General features: G+C 49.2%; 1 protein-coding gene across 2 annotated transcripts in view; it reads right to left on the reverse strand.

Annotated features, from left to right (window-relative positions):
* MYLK (myosin light chain kinase) overlaps positions 1 to 20,905 on the reverse strand; it is a 232,149-nt gene that overhangs the window by 100,551 nt on the left and 110,693 nt on the right. For both annotated transcript variants that reach the window (XM_040358297.1, XM_040358296.1), the window contains exons 11-15: positions 19,240 to 19,377; positions 17,446 to 17,643; positions 14,148 to 14,385; positions 3,178 to 3,252; positions 1,337 to 2,802 (exon numbers count right to left, since the gene is read on the reverse strand). In XM_040358297.1, coding sequence (XP_040214231.1) covers positions 1,337 to 2,802; positions 3,178 to 3,252; positions 14,148 to 14,385; positions 17,446 to 17,643; positions 19,240 to 19,377 — 2,115 coding nt within the window. The remainder of the gene's footprint in view (positions 1 to 1,336; positions 2,803 to 3,177; positions 3,253 to 14,147; positions 14,386 to 17,445; positions 17,644 to 19,239; positions 19,378 to 20,905) is intronic.

Here is a 20,905-nt window from a genome sequence, read left to right on the forward strand (position 1 = left end):
TCCCTTACATTGGTGATCAGTGGGAAGAATGTCCCTTACATTGGTGATCAGTGAGAAGAATGTCCCTTACATTGGTGATCAGTGAGAAGAATGTCCCTTACATTGGTGATCAGTGAGAAGAATGTCCCTTACATTGGTGATCAATGAGAAGAATGTCCCTTACATTGGTGATCAGTGAGAAGAATGTCCCTTACATTGGTGATCAGTGAGAAGAATGTCCCTTACATTGGTGATCAGTGGGAAGAATGTTCCTTACATTGGTGATCAGTGAGAAGAATGTTCCTTACATTGGTGATCAGTGAGAAGAATGTTCCTTACATTGGTGATCAGTGAGAAGAATGTTCCTTACATTGGTGATCAGTGGGAAGAATGTCCCTTACATTGGTGATCAGTGAGAAGAATGCTCCTTACATTGGTGATCAGTGAGAAGAATGTCCCTTACATTGGTGATCAGTGAGAAGAATGTTCCTTACATTGGTGATCAGTGGGAAGAATGTCCCTTACATTGGTGATCAGTGAGAAGAATGTCCCTTACATTGGTGATCAGTGAGAAGAATGTTCCTTACATTGGTGATCAGTGAGAAGAATGTTCCTTACATTGGTGATCAGTGAGAAGAATGTTCCTTACATTGGTGATCAGTGGGAAGAATGTCCCTTACATTGGTGATCAGTGAGAAGAATGTCCCTGACATTGGTGATCAGTGAGAAGAATGTCCCTTACATTGGTGATCAGTGGGAAGAATGTCCCTTACATTGGTGATCAGTGGGAAGAATGTCCCTTACATTGGTGGTCAGAATGCCACAATTACGGACAGCTAAAAAGTCTATTAGTGACTGGGCAACTGGTTCTGCTGACTACCATTGGCCCTGGAGATCTGGAGGCACCGTCAGATGGGAGGTCAATAAGCCTCGGCTCAAGGAACCCCCAACATACTCTGAAGGACATTCGTTGAGAAAGGATGTTCTAGATAATTTAATAAAACAGGAACAAAAGGTAAAAAAAACACACAAACTGCAGTAACTGATAAAAACCCCGAATCTTCCTCCAGGGCAATGGAGATGATGCTCTTCATCTTGTGCCCTCTCCCTTATTACAAATCCATATAATGACGAGTTAACATGAGTACCAGGAAATATCGGCAGTACAAGTCCCCTCCAGCAAGGAGAACTTTCCCCCTTATTGTAAATTCCATACAGACAGGTGCAGAGATACAATGACAGACAAGAGACGGTGAAGACGGGTAGAACAGGCTCTCTCTATACAATTCGGGAAGAATAGAATCATCAAAACAAAGTGCAGTACAAAGAATATCAAAAAGTATATTTATAGACTTACCCTCCTGGGCGAGAACGATGAACTTGGAGGACTTTATGACTTTTCCATCGAGGGTCCACGTCACGGCCGGCGGTGGCTCTGAGGTGACCTGGCACTGTAGAAGCAGCTTCTCTCCATCCACCAACTTCAAGTCCTGCAAAACTTCAGAGAAGACCGGAGGAGCCCCTGAGCCTTCTTCAGCCTTGTTCTCCACTTCTCCATCCACCACCGACAGGCAGTTCTGCTCCACTTTCTCCTCCTTGACCGCCGGCGTGGCATTTTCCTCGACGGGTTTGGCGTTCTCCTCTACAACAGGTGCGCTCTCTTTTTTCACCGGGGGCTTTGAGATTTCTTCCTTCGCAGCTGGTTTTGCCTTTTCATCCTTCTCCAAAGTTTTTGCTTTTTCCTGGTTGACTGCCGGTTTGGCATTTTCCTCCTTGACTATAGGTTTTGGCTTATCGTCTTTGACGAAGGGTTTTGCTTTCTCTTGGTTGGCTACGGGCTTTAGTTTGTCTTGCGCTGCCGCTGGTTTGGCAGTTTCCTCTTTGACCAGCGGCTTAAATTTATCTTGACCGGGCGCGGGCTTGGCGTTTTCCTCCTTGCCCACTGGCTTAAATTTGTCTTGAATGGCCGCCGGTTTGGCATTTTCCTCCTTGCCCACTGGCTTTAGTTTGTCTTGAATGGTGGCCGGTTTGGCATTTTCCTCCTTGCCCACTGGCTTAAATTTGTCTTGAATGGCAGCTGGTTTGGCATTTTCCTCCTTGCCCACTGGCTTAAATTTGTCTGGAATGGCAGCCGGTTTGGCATTTTCCTCCTTGCCCACTGGCTTTAGTTTGTCTTGAATGGCGGCCGGTTTGGCATTTTCTTCCTTGCCCACTGGCTTTAGTTTGTCTTGAAGGAACGCCGGCTTTGCATTTTCCTCCTTGACCGCAGGCTTTGCCTTCTCATCCTTGGCAACTGACTTTAGCCTATCTCCAAACGGCTTGGCGTTCTCATGAGGCTCGGTGCTGTTGGCACTGCCATTCTCAGTGGGCCCTTTCTTCTTGCTGCCCAGAAGAGACCTGAAGTCCGGGGTGGACGCTTTGACCGGGGTCTTTTCTACCACGGGGGTCTTTGGCGTAGAGCCCTTTTTCCCCAAGACGGAGCGAAAATCCACCTGCTGGGGGGTGTTGAGCTTTTTGTCATCCTCCGGGGCTTTGGGCTTGACCTGCCCTTTAAGGTTAGCTCTGAAGTCCATCTGGTCGGCCGATACCTCCTTGAGGTCCTCTTCTGAAAGGCTCCTGGTGCTGACCTTTCTTCCCAAAACCCGTCGGAAGTCCACTTGCTCTGCCTCTTGCTGTCGGAGTCTGTCCTCGGTGCGCTCCTTCACCTCCACTCTTCTCTTCAGCACGCCGCGGATGGTCTCTTCTTGGTCGTCTCTTTGGGTGACCCCTCTAAGCGCATCTACATCTCCATCCCTCTCTGCAAATCCCAGCTGCTCCCCGTGCCTGAGTGTCAACGAGAAGAGGAAAAAAAAATGAAAAAAAGAGAAAGAGGAAACTTGAGGGAGGTTTGGCTTTCAAATCAAACAATTTGTGTGAGGAAGAAAAGTCCTGGGGGAGGGAAGTCAGATCAGAAGAACACAATCCATTTCTTTATTGCATCAGTGATGACTTCAGTGGCCTTATAAGGGAAAGAGCCAAAAAAAAAAAAAAAAAACACCCATCAACTCTCGCAGCCTGTAATGTACGTCTCTGTGTCTGCGGATGGGTCACATTTAGGGGATTAGGACGGCTCTCAAGGTTTGGGGAGGGAAGAGAATTAGTCAAGAGTGAAAAAAAGAATAGCATTCGATCGGCCTGAGAAGCCCTGCAGCGACTTACTCTCCAAACTGCGACCCCGCCGAGCTCTCCCGCAGCATCAGAGGCACCTGGCAGCCGCATTCGCCCACCGCGTTCCTGCAATCCAAACACAGAGGAATGTTTTATCCCCAGAAAAAAAAAAAAAAAACAATTAAACACGCCAGAAACTGTTGTTACTTAGTTGCTGTCAGCTGTCTAACAATGGTACAGTTTATTCAAACTACCCCCCCCCCCCCTCGTTTGGGCTGCCCCCCCCCTTCCCAGGGATCCAGCTTTTCCCAGACTGGGTCACACAGCTGAGTGCTTTACGGGAAAAAAAATGTTTTTCTTGCTGCTGAGCGAGCCGCTGCGCGTTGCGGGACACCAACGTCCCTGGCTGAACGCCGCATCAGATAAACAGCATAGTAAAAAATAAAATAAAAAACAAACACAAATAAGGGACTCATTGTTCTACACAAGGGGCTAGATTCAGCAAAGATTTACGCCGGCGTATCCATAGATACGCCGCGTAAATTCAAAGCTGCGCCGGCGTATCTTCTTTCTTTATTCAGAAAGCTAGATACGCCGACATTAGCCTAAGATGCGACTGGCGTAAGTCTCTTACGCCGTCGTATCTTAGGGTGCATATTAATGCTGGCCGCTAGGTGGCGCTTCCGTCATTTTCGGCGTAGAGAATGCAAATTACCTAGATACGCCGATTCACAAAACGTACGTGCGCCCGGCGGTAGTTTTTTTACTTCGTTTGCGTTAGGCTTTTTCGGCGTAACGTTGCTCCTGCTTCTATGAGGCGCACGCAATGTTAAGTATGGACGTCGTTCCCGCGTCGAATTTCGAATTTTTTTACGTTGTTTGCGTAAGTCGTTCGCGAATAGGGCTGGACGTAATTTCTTTTTTTTTTTTTAAATTGTTTTTATTAAAGTTTTCAGATAGTACAGAAAGAAGAATAAAATAGATAGGACAGAGAGTTACACGGGCTGGACGTAATTTACGTTCACGTCGAAACCAATACGTCGTTGCGGCGTACTTGGGAGCAATGCACACTGGGATATGTACACGGACGGCGCATGCGCCGTTCGTAAAAAACGTCAATCACGTCAGGTCATCATACATTAACATAAAACACGCCCCCTCATCCACATTTGAATTATACGCGCTTACGCTGGCCCCATTTATGCTACGCCGCCGTAACTTAGAAGGCAAGTGCTTTGTGAATACAGCACTTGCCTCTCTAACTTACGGCGGCGTAGCGTAAATACGATACGCTGCGCCGCCGTAAGTATGCGCGCCCCTACCTGAATCTAGCCCAAGATGTTCAAGACATCAGACTAAATCAGACTAAAACATTTTAGTCGACTAACTCAATACCATTTTAGTTGACTAAAATACGACTAAAACAATTGAGATGGCTAAAATACGACTGAAACTAAAATGGCATTTTAGTCAAAAAGACTAAGAATAGAACTAAATTCGAAAATTTGACGTCAAAATGAACACTGGTCTGTAGTGCTGTCATGTTCATACCTCAATAACATGCTGTAAATAATAACATTATAGATTTTTCCCTCCAGCAGTATATTTTGGAGTTTGGAAACTGTAAAGAAATGCTTAAATAACGCAATTGGAATGAATTTGACGTAGTTGGTACGAGAAAAGTCACTTTGATGCAGTTGGCCGGAAAGAGATCACTTTGACGCAGTTGGGCAGAGAAGGATCACTTTGCTACAGTTGGGCAGATAGGGGCCACTCTGATGCAATTGGAGGAGATTATTTTGACCCAGTTGGCCAGAGAAGGATCACTGTGACCCAGTTGGCCAGAGAAGGATCACTTGGAGCCAGTTGGCCAGAGAAGGATCACTTTGACCCAGTTGGTCAGAGAGGAATCACTTTGACCCAGTTGGCCAGAGAAGGATCACTTGGAGCCAGTTGGCCAGAGAAGGATCACTTTGACCCAGTTGGTCAGAGAGGAGTCACTTTGACCCAGTTGGCCAGAGAGGGGTCACTTTGACCCAGTTGGCCAGAGAGTGTCACTTTGACCCAGTTGGTCAGAGAAGAGTCACTTTGACCCAGTTGGCCAGAGAGGAGTCACTTTGACCCAGTTGGTCAGAGAAGAGTCACTTTGACCCAGTTGGCCAGAGAGGAGTCACTTTGACCCAGTTGGCCAGAGAGGAGTCACTTTGACTCAGTTTGCCAGAGAGGCGTCACTTTGACCAAGTTGGCCAGAGAGGCGTCACTTTGACCCAGTTGGCCAGAGAGGCATCACTTTGACCCAGTTTGCCAGAGAAGGATCACTTTGACCCAGTTGGCCAGAGAGGCGTCACTTTGACCCAGTTGGCCAGAGAAGGATCACTTTGACCCAGTTGGCCAGAGAGGCGTCACTTTGACTCAGTTTGCCAGAGAGGCGTCACTTTGACCAAGTTGGCCAGAGAGGGGTCACTTTGACCCAGTTGGCCAGAGAGGCGTCACTTTGACCCAGTTTGCCAGAGAAGGATCACTTTGACCCAGTTGGCCAGAGAGGTGTCACTTTGACCCAGTTGGCCAGAGAGGGGTCACTTTGACCCAGTTGGCCAGAGAGGCATCACTTTGACCCAGTTTGCCAGAGAGGCATCACTTTGACCCAGTTTGCCAGAGAAGGATCACTTTGACCCAGTTGGCCAGAGAGGCATCACTTTGACCCAGTTTGCCAGAGAAGGATCACTTTGACCCAGTTGGCCAGAGAGGCATCACTTTGACCCAGTTTGCCAGAGAAGGATCACTTTGACCCAGTTGGCCAGAGAGGGATTACTTGGACCCAGTTGGCCAGAGAAGGATCACTTGGACCCAGATGGCCAGAGAAGGATAATTTAGAGAAATGCTTAAATAATGCTTTACAATTTAACTACACCCATTTTATTTTAGATGACTAAAAAAGAAAAGATCCTGAGAGTTTGATGGTGTGCTCTGCAATACACTCACTGAAGTGGATTCTGATTCCTTCATACAGTATGTGGCAACTTCTACAAACATTACTTTGCATGGTAGAGTAGGGACTGCTGAGACAGGGATCACTTTGATGCAGCTGGCCAGAGAGGGGTCACTTTGATGCAGCTGGCCAGAGAAGGGTCACTTTGATGCAGCTGGCCAGAGAAGGGTCACTTTGATGCAGCTGGCCAGAGAAGGGTCACTTTAATGCAGCTGGCCAGGGAGGGGTCACTTTGATGCAGCTGGCCAGAGAAGGGTCACTTTGATGCAGCTGGCCAGAGAAGGGTCACTTTGATGCAGCTGGCCAGAGAAGGGTCACTTTAATGCAGCTGGCCAGGGAGGGGTCACTTTGATGCAGCTGGCCAGAGAGGGGTCACTTTGATGCAGCTGACCAGAGAGGGGTCACTTTGATGCAGCTGGCCAGAGAGGGGTCACTTTGATGCAGCTGGCCAGAGAAGGGTCACTTTGATGCAGCTGGCCAGAGAGGGGTCACTTTGATGCAGCTGGCCAGAGAGGGGTCACTTTGATGCAGCTGGCCAGAGAGGGGTCACTTTGATACAGCTGGCCAGAGAGGGGTCACTTTGATGCAGCTGGCCAGAGAGGGGTCACTTTGATGCAGCTGGCCAAAGAGGGGTCACTTTGATGCAGCTGGCCAGAGAGGGGTCACTTTGATGCAGCTGGCCAATGAGGGATCACTTTGATGCAGCTGGCCAATGAGGGGTCACTTTGATGCAGCTGGTCAGAGAGGGGTCACTTTGATGCAGCTGGCCAAAGAGGGGTCACTTTGATGCAGCTGGCCAAAGAGGGGTCACTTTGATGCAGCTGGCCAAAGAGGGGTCACTTTGATGCAGCTGGCCAAAGAGGGGTCACTTTGATGCAGCTGGCCAGAGAGGGGTCACTTTGATGCAGCTGGCCAGAGAGGGGTCACTTTGATGCAGTTGGCCAGAGAGGGGTCACTTTGATGCAGCAGGCCAGAGAGGGGTCACTTGGATGCAGTTGGCCAAAGAGGGGTCACTTTGATGCAGCTGGCCGGAGAGGGATCACTTTGATGCAGCTGGCCAGAGAGGGGTCACTTTGATGCAGTTGGCCAGAGAGGGGTCACTTTGATGCAGCTGGCCAGAGAGGGGTCACTTTGATGCAGCTGGCCAGAGAGGGGTCACTTTGATGCAGCTGGCCAGAGAGGGGTCACTTTGATGCAGCTGGCCAGAGAGGGGTCACTTTGATGCAGCTGGCCAGAGAGGGGTCACTTTGATGCAGCTGGCCGGAGAGGGGTCACTTTGATGCAGCTGGCCAGAGAGGGGTCACTTTGATGCAGCTGGCCAGAGAGGGGTCACTTTGATGCAGCTGGCCAGAGAGGGGTCACTTTGATGCAGCTGGCCAGAGAGGGGTCACTTTGATGCAGCTGGCCAGAGAGGGGTCACTTTGATACAGCTGGCCAGAGAGGGGTCACTTTGATGCAACTGGCCAAAGAGGGGTCACTTTGATGCAGATGGCCAGAGAGGGGTCACTTTGATGCAACTGGCTAGAGTGGGTTCAATCTGATGCCCTTGACCATAGAGGGATCACATTAAAACTGTAGGCCAGAAAGAGATCACTTTGCTCCAGTTGGCCAGAAAGAGATCACTTTGACCCAGTTGACCAAAGAGCAGTCAATTTGACGCAGTTGGGCAGAGAAGGATCACTTTGACCCAGTTGGCCAGAGAGGGGTCCACTTTGACCCAGTTGGCCAGAGAGGGGTCCATTTGACCCAGTTGGTCAGAGAGGGGTCCATTTGACCCAGTTGGCCAGAGAGGGATCACTTTGACCCAGTTGGCCAGAGAGGGGTCACTGTTGACCCAGTTGGCCAGAGAAGGATCACTTTGACCCAGTTGGCCAGAGAGGCGTCACTTGGACCCAGTTGGCCAGAGAGGCGTCACTTTGACCCAGTTGGCCAGAGAGGGGTCACTTTGACCCAGTTGGCCAGAGAGGGGTCACTTGGACCCAGTTGGCCAGAGAGGGGTCACTTGGACCCAGTTGGCCAGAGAGGGGTCACTTGGACCCAGTTGGCCAGAGAGGCGTCACTTGGACCCAGTTGGCCAGAGAGGAATCACTTGGACCCAGTTGGCGAGAGAGGCGTCACTTTGACCCAGTTGGCCAGAGAGGAGTCACTTTGACCCAGTTGGCCAGAGAGGGGTCACTTGGGCCCAGTTGGCCAGAGAAGGGTCACTTTGACCCAGTTGGCCAGAGAAGGATCACTTTGACCCAGTTGGCCAGAGAGGGGTCACTTTGACCCAGTTGGCCAGAGAGGGGTCAGGTCTAGAATTTGCTCTTCAGCCAGAGACAGGGCATGCTGGGGCTTGTAGTTTCTCAAACGTCTCCAGCCGCACATTTTTTCCAGCTCTGCATTATCCAATTTCCCGTAAAGTGAAAATGAGGAAATCCGGCCAAAACAAGACCCCCCCTCCCCCCCCCCCAAACTCCTCCTCAAAGTATTTTAAAAAGTTTCATTCTTAACCCCAGAAAAGGGTCCAAACTTTTTATCCCTCCAGTTTAACTCCTAAACCGTCTTCTTCCCCTCTGGATTTTTTCCGCAGAGCGAGAGAAGAGCGTCTCCACCCCCCCTCCCCCCTCCCCCTCCCCCTTCGTTTATATTAAAATCTTCGAAGTGTCGCCATATATGGTGGTGGGAACGTATTTCTGCGTCGGGTAAAGGACATGCCTGAAGCAAATGCCTCCGTCACGGGGACCTGCTGCTCCTTCAAAAGAAACACATTTAGCATAATGGATCTCTAAATGTTTTATCGCAGACGGAGGCGCAGGACGCGGGGCCGCGCACCGCGCACCTCCGACGCTCAATACCATATTAAGTTCTTTTCATAAAGAAGAATCGCCGGGCAGAAAACGCCGGCAGCGAGGAATCTCGAAAACTCTATTTATAGGATTTGGACTTTATGTCCTTGCCCAAGAAGTCGTTCCTCGCGCACTCCCCCCCCCCCCCCAAACCAACCAAAGCGTCTCGCCATCACCAGCCTGCAGAGGGCAGTATGAGGGTACAAGTGAAGAGTGAGGGGCCCATGTTTATGGATTTTAGGGTGTAGGGCCACATATTTGCGGCATTTAGAATAAGATTCTAATAAGTCCCCCCATCCACAGACCCCCCCCCCCAGTTACCTGGCCAGGGTTGTAGGACAGAGGCCCTTGACCTGCCTGGAGTTTGCCCGTTCTCCCTGTGCGGGTTTCCTCCGGGTACTCCGGTTTCCTTCCACACTCTCCAAACACATGCTGGGAGGTGAGTTGGCATGCTGAGGGGAGGGAGTGATGAGAATGTATATTCTGGATTATTATAATAATAACACTTCCCTCTTCAAGGGTCAGTCGGGATGAAGGTTCTGATTGATACCTTCCCATCCCCCAGCCTAAAGGACATTGAGGGGCGGGCGGGGGCTTTACCGCTGTGACTGGACGTCATAAGATGTCCTTCAGAACGGGGCCCCGGGGGGCGGGGGGGGGGGGTGCCGATCGTTGGTGCGGAGTGTCCCTCAGACAGGCGAATTACTGATCAAGCGAATCACCTCAAAGAGCCTATGATGAAGGGTCTTTATCATGTGATCAGCCGTGTCCAAGCAGCTTTCTTCAGTGAGGGCATCAGGGCCCTAATTATCAGTGCAGCTCCACCAGTGATGCCCTTCAGTGCCCATCAGAGTACCGCCTATCAGTGCCTCCTCATCAGTGCACATCAGTGCCGCCTATCAATGCCCATCAGTGCAGCCTATCAGGGGCCATCAGTGTCGCCTATCAGGGGCCATCAGTGCCGCCTATCAATGCCCATCGGTGCCACCTATCAATGCCCATCAGTGCAGCCTATCAGTGCTCATCAGTGCCGCCTATCAGTGCACATCAGTGCCGCCCATCAATGCCCATCAGTGCAGCCTATCAGGGGCCATCAGTGCTGCCCATCAGTGCCGCCTATCAATGCCCATTAGGGCAGCCTATCAGTGCACATCAGTGCCTCCTATCAGTGCCTTCTATCAGTGCCCAATCAGTGCCACATATCAATGCACATCAATGCCTCCTATCAGTGCCCATCAGTGCCTTCTATCAGTGCCCATCAGTGCCTTCTATCTGTGCCCATCAGTGCCTCCTATCAGTGCTTATCAGAGAGCTGCCTATCAGTGCCTCCTCATCAGTGCACATCAGTGCTGCCTATCAATGCCCATCAGTGCAGCCTATCAGGGGCCATTAGTGCCGCCCATCAGTGCCGCCTATCAATGTCCATCAGGGCAGCCTATCAGTGCACATCAGTGCAGCCTATCAATGCCCATCAGTGCCCAATCAGTGCCACATATCAATGCACATCAATGCCTCATATCAGTGCACATCAGTGCAGCCTATCAGGGGCCATCAGTGCCGCCCATCAGTGCCGCCTATCAATGCCCATCAGGGCAGCCTCTCAGTGCACATCAATGCCTCCTATCAGTGCCCATCAGTGCCTTCTATCAGTGCCCATCAGTGCCTTCTATCTGTGCCCATCAATGCCTCCTATCAGTGCCGCCTATCGGTGCCCATCAGTGCCACCTATTAGTGCCCCCCTCCTTTGGCTATCAGTCCAGAAGTTGGCTCTGATTGATTTCAGTGGAGTTTGAGGTTTGGCCCCCCGGGGCCGTCTTATAATCTCAGAAATGAGATTTCCCATAAAGAAGGAGTGTGTCCGGTCCCCGGGGCCCCGGGCGCAGCAGACGAGGTCTGAGAATCCGAATCTCTCCCACATGTGCAGCGCCCGCGGTCCCCAGCGGGGTCCCAGACTTCCTGCCACCTGCGCTGGGCAGGGGAGGGGCTCTCTCCGCCGTCAATGAAGAAAAGTGATATGAAACTTCGGAGTCCTGAGGGGCCACAAAGAGGGCCAACTCCGAGGGCCAACTCCGAGGGCCAATTCCCCCCTCCCCTCCCCCCACCTCCTTCCTGGCTGTTTACAAAGAAGACGGAATATAAACAAACACTCAGCGATCGCACAAAGGGCCACAAAGTGGGGATTTTATTGCCGCTAAAAAAATAATTTTCTCACTCCGACGCCCTCGCCGGGAGAGCCGCCGACTCCGGAGCGCAGAGATTCCAGAAAATCAAAAATGAAGCGCTCACAATCCGTCGCCGCACATACAGGGCCGCCATCAGGAATTAAGGGGCCCCTTACACAGCTTCAGGCATGGGCCCCCTGGAGCAGAGAACCGGGGGGGGGGTGCTCCCGCCGCCTGAAACTGAGAAGCGGGGGGCTGCCGCGAATTGAGAAGCTGAGAAGTGGGGGGGGCCCTTTACAAAAAAAAGAAGAAATAAAGAAAAATATGTATAAAAAAAGGGGGGTTAGCCATCTGGGGCCCTGGGGACCTCTGGGCCCTTTAATTTTTTTATTTTAATTTTTATAAAAAGAAATTACAAAATAAAGAGGGGTTGCCTTCCGGGACCTCTGGGCCCTTTAATTAAAAAAAAATTAAAAATAATAAATATAAACATTTATAAAAAATAAAAAGGGGGGAGGGGGTTGCCATCCAGGGCCCTGGGGACCTCTGGGCCCTTTAATAAAAAAATAAATAATATAAAAATAAATAATTTTTTTTATACAAAAAGGGGGGTTTGCCATCCAGGCCCTGGGGACCTCCGACCCCTAAACAAAATAAAAAATTTGGCCCTTTAATAAAAAAAAAAAAATAATTATATATATATATATATATATATATATATATATATATATATATATATATATATATATATACACATACATACATATATACCTCCAGACTTCCAAAAAAAAATTGTCCCTTTAATAAAAAATAAATAAAAAAGGGGGTTTGTCATCTGGGGCCCCTGGGGACCTCCAGACCACTTACAGTTTTTTTTTTTAAGGGGGTTGCCATCCAGGCCCCTGGGGACCTCCGGGCCCCTTACAGGTGTACTGCCTGTACCCCCCAGGGGCCCGGATGGCAACCCCCTTAAAAAAAAAAACTGTAAGTTGTCTGGAGGTCCCCAGGGGCCCGGAGAAAAATTGATTAGATCAGAATAGAAAAAAACATTGAATAGAACAAAATAAAATAGAAAGAATATAACAATTTCGTGAAATTCTAATCTGAATAGAAGAAATTGGAGTAAAACGAAACGGAATACAAAATAAAAGAATAGAAAACAAATTGATTAGAAAATAAAAGAATAGAACAAAATAGAAAATAAAATAAATGAACAGAATACAATAGAATATAAAATAAAGGAATAGAATATAAAATAATATAATATATAGGAAAGAATGGAATAGAAAATACAAGAATATAATATAATAGAAATGAAAATAAAAGAATAGAGTAAAACAGAACAAAATAGAATAGAAAATAAAATAACAGAATAAAATAGAAGAGAAAATAAAGGAATAGAATAGATTAGAATAGATAAAAATAATAATAAAATAAAGTAGAAAAGACCTTCTTCCGAAATTTGAATAGAAAATAAAATAATAGAATAGAATAAAAGAGCAAAAAATAATATAATGAACATAACCATTAACCAAAATGTGATTATAATAGAAAAAATCAATAGAAGAGAATAAAGGAGAAAGAATATAATCATCTCCTGAAATTCAAATTTGAAGAGAATAGAATAGAAAAAAAACAATAGAATAGAATATAACCATCTTCCGAAATTTGAATAGAATAGAAAAAAATAGAATAGAAAAGAAAAGGAAAGAATAGCATAGGAAACAATAGAATAAATAAAACATTATCATGAAATAGGAAGAATAGAATAAATTGGATTACGTGGAGTTGGAATTGTATAGAATTTCCTGAATTTTATTGAATTTTTAGTTCAATTGGGAATTTTTTTTATCGATTTGAATAAACAAAACAAAATTTGGAAAACGAATTGAATGAAACAATTGAATGTAAATAATGAATGGAGACAGGAGAGATTCCCGGAAGCCCCGCCCCTCGGGGTGAATTCTCGATCTATAAATAGACACATCAGGTGACGGATTTCATGGAATTGTTGGAAATTGTTACAAATTGTAATTATTTAGTTTTTCAGCGATTCCGACATTCCGGCAGCGATGGGATTCTCACTTCTCCTCGGAGTCTCGGAGTCGCTCTTCATTGGGCAGAGATGATAAACAGAGGCGCCTCCCACCCCCGACCTCACAAGAGAACCACAACTGATTGCTGATTGGCTGCTGTGGCTCACAGCACTTTGTATGTGTGGCACCTGAGGGAGATGAAGCTACAGAAGTGAGTGTGCCCCACAACAGACCCCCTTAACCCCCCAACAGCCCCCCTCCCCCCCCACAACAGACCCCCCTTGCCCCCCTCACAACAGACCCCCCCTGCCCCCCCCACATCAGACCCCCCTGCCCCCCCCCACAACAGACCCCCCTACACCCCCAACAGCCCCCCTGCCCCCCCCCACAACAGACCCCCCTACCCCCCCCCACAACAGACCCCCCTACCCCCCCAACAGACCCCCTTGCCCCCCCCCCACAACAGACCCCCCCTGCCCTCCCACAACAGACCCCCCCTACCACCCCCCCACAACAGACCCCCTTAACCCCCCAACAGCCCCCCCCCACAACAGACCCCCCTACCCCCCCAACAGCCCCCCTTGCCCCCCCCCCCACAACAGACCCCCCCTGCCCCCCCCACATCAGGCCCCCCCACAACAGACCCCCCCTAACCCCCCCACAACAGACCCCCTGCCCCCCCCAACAGCCCCCCTGCCCCCCCCCCACAACAGACCCCCTACACCCCCAACAGCCCCCCTGCCCCCCCACAACAGACCCCCCTACCCCCCCAACAGCCCCCCTTGCCCCCCCCACAACAGACCCCCCTGCCCCCCCCACAACAGACCCCCCTACCCCCCCAACAGCCCCCCTGCCCCCCCCACAGCAACCCCCCTTGCCCACCCCAAAACAGAAATTCCGAAAAAAAAGAAAATTCTGAAATTTCGGAATTAACGAATTTGTCGAAATTTGTTAATATTTGGAAGTAAAAGAATTGCACGCGTCTACTACGTATGGATGGCCGTACTTGAGATTGATTGTATAGACCCCGGCGTCTCTGTCGGTGACGTTCCTCAGGATCAGCGTGAAGACGTCTTCATTCTTCAGGACATTGCAGTCCACCAGCATGCGGCCGTCCTTCAGCCACTGCACCTCGGGGAAGGGGTCTCCGGCGATGGCGCAGGTGATCAGCGCGTTCTGACCCGGGGACAAGGTCAGGGCTTGGGGTTTGCTGATAAACCACGGCTGCGTTCCTTCCTGCGGTTCTAGAAGAGCGCAAAGTATAAAGAGAAACGTCTTCATCAATAGAGGAGATCTCATGTATAATGTAGCAAAAAAATCATAATGGCAACATAAAATACCTGAACCCCCCCAGATGGAGGATTCTGCATCGTCACCTTCTAATAAATAGCCAGATTTTATCAAAACATAACTTCGTTAGATATAAGCTTAACCACTTCAGCCCCGGAGGATTTGGCTGCCCAAAGACCAGAGCACTTTTTGCGATTCGGCACTGCGTCGCTTCAACTGACAATTGCGCGGTCGTGTGACGTGGCTCCCAAACAAAATTGGCGTCCTTTTTTCCCCCACAAATAGAGCTTTCTTTTGGTGGTATTTGATCACCTCTGTGGTTTTATTTTTTTTTCACTATAAACAAAAATAGAGCGACAATTTTGAAAAAAAATCAATGGGGTAGATTCAGGTAGCTTACGCTATAAGTTACAGCGGCGCAGCGTATCGTATTTACGCTACGCCTCCGCAACTTACAGGAGCAAGTGCAGTATTCACAAAGCACTTGCTCCGTAAGTCGCGGCGGCGTAGCGTAAATGGGGCCGGCGTAAGCGCGCGTAATTCAAATGGGGAAGAGGGGCGTGTTTTATGGTAATATGTGATGACCTGACGTGATTTACGAACGGCGCATGCGCCGTCCGTGTACATATCCCAGTGTGCATTGCTTCCAAGTACGGCGTAACGACGTATTGGTTTCGACGTGAACGTAAATTACGTCCAGCCCTATTCGCGAACGACTTACGCAAACAACGTAAATAATTCAAATTTCGAATTGGGAACGACGTCCATACTTAACATTGGCTGCGCCTCCTAATAGCAGGAGCAGCCTTACGCTGAAAAAGCCTTAACGCAAACGACGTAAAAAACAAACGCCGGGCGCACGTACGTTTGTGTATCGGCGTATCTAGCAAATTAGCATATTTTACGCCGACAACAACGGAAGCGCCCCTAGCGGCCAAAGTGATATTGCACACAATTCTACGCCGCCGCAATCAAGTTACGTCCGTGGAGGAAGCCTATTTTTTCAGCGTATCTGCCTTTGAGAATCAGCGTAACGATACGCCGGCGCAGATTTGCAATTATGGCGGCGTATCTGGAGATACGCCGCCGTAAAAGCTTCCTGAATCTACCCCAATATTTTTTAACTTTTTGCTATAATAAATATCCCCCCAAAAAAAACATATTTTTCCTCAGTTTAGGCCGATACGTATTCTTCTATATATTTAAAAAAAACAAAAACGCAATAAGCGTATATTGATTGGTTTGCGCAAAAGTCATGGGGCCAGATTCAGGTAAATTTCGGCGGGCGTAGCTTATCTCAGATACACTACGCCGCCGTAAGTTAGAGCAGCAGGTCCTGCATTCACAAAGAACTTGCGCTGTAACTTACGGCGGCGTAGTGTAACGGGGCCGGCGTAAGCCCGCCTAATTCAAAATAGGCTGGTTGGGGGCCGTTTTCTATGTAAAATACTAGTGACTCCACGTATTTGACGTTTCTAACGAACGGCGCATGCGCCGTCTGTGGACGTATCCCAGTGCGCATGCTCCAAATAACGTCGGCAAATCGTCAATGCTTTCGACGTGAACGTAAATTACGGCCAGCCCCATTCACGGACGAGTTACGCAAACGACGTAAAATTTGGCGCGGTTCTGACGTCCATACTTAACATTGGCTGCGCCATCTTTTTGGTGGTTTATCTTTACGCCTGAAAACCCCTTACGTAAACGGCGTATCTTACTGCGACAGGCCGGGCGTACAAGTTAAAGTTGCGACGGCGCGGATTCGGACTTACGACGGCGTATCTACTGATACGCCGGTCGTAAGTCTTTATAAATCTGGTCCATGGCGTCTACAAATTAGGGGATAGTTTTATGGCGTTTTTATTAATATATATTTTTTTTACTAGTAATGGCGGCGATCAGCGAGTTTTATCGTGACTGCGACATTAGGGCGGACACATCGGACACCTTTGACGCTATTGACATTTTATACAGCATTCAGAGCTTGAAAAATGCGCTGATTACTGTGTAAATGACACTGGCAGGGAAGGGGGTTAACCTGTAGGGGGCGATGAAGAGGTTAAGTGTGTCCTAAGGAGAGATTCTAACTGTGTGGGGGCGTGGCTTGCCGTGACACGTCACTGATCGCTGCTCCCGATGAGAGGGAACAGACAATCAGTGACCTGTCACTAGGAAGAACGGGGAGATGTTGTGTTTGCACTCACCTCTCCCCGTTCTTCAGCTCTGTGACCCGATCCCGGGACACCGGCGGACATCTAGTCCGTGGGGGCTTCGCGCGCCTGGTCAGGGGGCTTGCGCATAAGGTCCATACAGACATGGATGAGCCAGTTTGGGGTGGAGGAACTTGACTGGCCTGCACAGAGTCCTGACCCCAACCCGATAGAACACCTTTGGGATGAATTACAGTGGAGACTGCGAGCCAACATCAGTGCCTGACTTCACAAGGCAATGATGGGACTTGTAGTTTCACAAACAGCTGGAGGGCCGCCAGTTTGAGACCCCCTGATGTAAAGGGGGGCGTCCCAATACTTTTGGTAATATAGTGCATAAAAACAAAAATGCCTCAAGTTTAAAAAATGCTTATTTTTTATATATTTTTTGGGGAGGAATGCTGAAAAGAAAGTTCTCAACTCCTGATTGTTGGCCATTTTGTTGGAAATGTGTTAAAAAGGCATAACCAACGCGTTTCGGCGGTTCCACCGCCTTCTTCAGGGCTAAAGGCTTGGAACAGTGACTCCATGTTCATGGTTAGGGGTGGAGCCACTATATATATATAAATAATCATTTGGGTGAAGCTCAGAAAAACGTCCCCCCCCCCCTCAGAATAGAACACAGAAATGGGCGGGGCTTAATTCTCCCAGTTTCCTAAGATTTGGGAGTTGTGTCGGAAGATCCAGCCTGGGCTTATTGTAGTTGAATTTGATTTGCTCTATGATGCACCCCGCCTCCCTTATGACGGCCCGCCCACCCACATATAGAATATAACCCGCGCCGGGGGGGGGGGGGTCACTGACCTTGCACAGTGAGCCCCGCCTCCGTCTTGGCCAGTCCCAGGAGGTTCCAGGCTTGGCAGGTGTAGGACCCCGTGTCCTCCGGGAACACTTCTTGGATGTAGAGGCTGTAGGTGTTCCCACTCTGTTCAAAGTGGAAGTCCTCCGTCTCCTGGATCTCCATCCCGTTGTGAAGCCAGACGACCTCCGCCGGCGGGTTGGCTAGAAAAGAACACAAGGATCTCGGTCATTACCGCCAATAAAACTCCACCCCCAGCCGCCTGCTAGGGGGCCGGAGGAACATTTGTCTCATGGGAGGAGCCTGTGATACTTGTGTACATGGGAGGAGTCTGTGATGCTTATGTACATGGGAGGAGCCTGTGATACTTATGTACATGGGAGGAGCCTGTGATACTTACGTACATGGGAGGAGCCTGTGATACTTCTGTACATGGGAGGAGCCTGTGATACTTCTGTACATGGGAGGAGCCTGTGATACTTCTGTACATGGGAGGAGCCTGTGATACTTCTGTACATGGGAGGAGCCCGTGATACTTATGTGCATGGGAGGAGCCCGTGATACTTATGGACATGGGAGGAGCCCGTGATACTTATGGACATAGGAGGAGCCTTTGATACTTATGGACATGGGAGGAACCTGTAATACTTATGTACATGGGAGGAGCCTGTGATACTTATATACATGGGAGGAGTCTGTGATACTTATGTACATGGGAGGAGCCTGTGATACTTATGTACATGGGAGGAGTCTGTGATACTTATGTACATGGGAGGAGCCTGTGATACTTATGTACATGGGAGGAGCCTGTGATACTTATGTACATGGGAGGAGCCTGTGATACTCATGTACATGGGAGGAGGCTGTGATACTTATGTACATGGGAGGAGGCTGTGATACTTATGTACATGGGAGGAGCCTGTGATACTTATGTACATGGGAGGAGCCTGTGATGCTTGTGTACATGGGAGGAGTCTGTGATGCTTGTGTACATGGGAGGAGTCTGTGATGCTTATGCACATGGGAGGAGCATGTGATGCTTATGTACATGGGAGGAGCCTGTGATACTTATGTACATGGGAGGAGCCCGTGATACTTATGTACATAGGAGGAGCCCGTGATACATATGTACATGGGAGGGGCCTGTGATACTTATGTACATGGAAGGAGCCTGTGATGCTTGTGTACATGGGAGGAGCCTGTGATACTTATGCACATGGGAGGAGCATGTGATGCTTATGTACATGGGAGGAGTCTGTAAAGCTTGTGTACATGGGAGGAGCCTGTGATACTTATGGACATGGGAGGAGCCTGTGATACTTATGGACATGGGAGGAGCCTGTGATACTTATGGACATGGGAGGAGCCTGTGATATTTATATACATGGGAGGAGCCTGTGATACTTATGTACATGGGAGGAGCCTGTGATACTTATTTACATGGGAGGAGCCTGTGATACTTATGTACATGGGAGGAGCCTGTGATACTTATGTGCATGGGAGGAGCCTGTGATACTTATGTGCATGGGAGGAGCCTGTGATACTTATGTGCATGGGAGGAGCCTGTGATAATTATATACATGGAAGGAGCCTGTGGTCTTGTGACCTTCCATTCTGAGCTCTGGATCCAAAAACCCTGCAGGGTGTTGGGGGCTCTGGGCATGCTCGGTGCTCGGTGGTCGGTGCTCGGTGGTCAGTGCTCGGACAATTCATCGTCACGGCGGAATTTAGATGTCCTATAAGATAATAGTCTTGCCCGGTGGTGGTTTGTGGTGTGTCCATCGGGGGGCAGCACTTACCTGACACCTCCACGCTCATCACCACCTGACTGCCGTCCATCACCTGGAGATCGCGGAGACCCTTCACGAAAATCGGAGCAAAACTGGCGCTCGGGGCGACATCGCTGAACCCCTCCGGCTCTGCCGAGGATTTCTTCTCTGGGGACACAAAGCAAAAAAAAACAACTCATAAGACAGAGAAATGTTCCTCCACATCCGACGGTCATGTCACCGCCCCTAGCCTGTCATTGGACAGTGAAGGAGCAGCATCAGACTGATGAGCTTATCCCTCTGCTCTCTCCTCCTGTCAGCACACGTGAATGCAGCAAACCTGATTGGCCCCTACAGTGCCTTTAAAAAGTATTCATACCCCTCTATATACAGAGCCTTTAAAAAGTATTCATACCCCCTGAAATCTCCCACATTTTCTCATGTTACAACCAAAAACGTAAATGTATTTTATTGGGATTTTATGCGAGAGACACAAAGTGTCACATAATTGTGAAGTGGAAGGAAAATGATACAAATAAATCTGTGAAAAGTGTGGGGGGGGAGGGGCATTTGTATGGCGCCCCCCGGAGTCAATACTTTGTAGAACCCCCTTTCTCTACAAGTCTTTTTGGGGGTGTCTCTACCAGCTTTGCACATCTAGAGAGGGACATTTCTCCTCCATTCTTCTTCTCTGTAAAATATCTCAAGCTCTGTCAGATTGGATGGAGAGCGTCTGTGATCAGCAATTTTCAAGTCTTGCAACAGATTCTCAATGGGATTTAGGTCTGGACTGTGACTGGGCCATTCTAACACATGGATAGGCTTTGATGTAAACCATTCCATTGTAGCTCTGGCTGTACTTTAGGGTCGTTGTCCTGCTGGAAGGTGAACCCCCCCCCCCCCCCACGGTCTCAAGTCTTTTGCAGACTCTAACAGGTTTTCTTCTAAGATTGTCCTGTATTTGTCTCCATCTATCTTCCCATCAACTCTGACCAGCTTCCCTGTCCCTGCTGAAGAAAAGCATCCCCACCACATGATGCTGCCACCACCATGTTTCACGGTGGGGATGGTGTGTTCAGGGTGATGTGCAGTGTTAGTTTTCCCCACACATAGGGGAAAAGTTGAATTTTGGTGTCATGTGACCAGAGCACCTTCTTCCACATGTTTGCTGTGTCCCCTCCCCCACCTGTTTGCTGTGTCCCCTCCCCCACATGTTTGCTGTGTCCCCTCCCCCACATGTTTGCTGTGTCCCCTCCCCCACATGTTTGCTGTGTCCCCCCCCACATGTTTGCTGTGTCCCCTCCCCCACATGTTTGCTGTGTCCCCTCCTCCACATGTTTCCTGTGTCCCCTCCCCCACATGTTTGCTGTGCCCCCCTCCCCCACATGGCTTCTCACAAACTGCAAACAGGACTTCTTATGTCTTTCTTCTTGTCACTCTTTCATAAAGGGCAGATTTGTGGAGAGACCACTAATAGTTGTCCTGTGCACAGATTCTCCCCCCCTGAGCTGTGCAGCTCCTGTGCTGCTCCTCCAGAGTCACCATGGACCTCTTGGCTGCTTCTCTGATGAATGCTCTCCTTGCCCGGCCCGGTCAGTTTAGGTGGACGGCCATGTCTTGGTAGGTTTGCGGTTGTGCCATACTCTTTCCATTTTCCGAAAGAGGAGGATGGGGGGGGATTGATGCTTCTCTGCAG

The sequence above is a fragment of the Rana temporaria genome, chromosome 6, assembly GCF_905171775.1.
Source record: "Rana temporaria chromosome 6, aRanTem1.1, whole genome shotgun sequence".
In the NCBI taxonomy this organism is placed as follows: domain Eukaryota; kingdom Metazoa; phylum Chordata; class Amphibia; order Anura; family Ranidae; genus Rana; species Rana temporaria.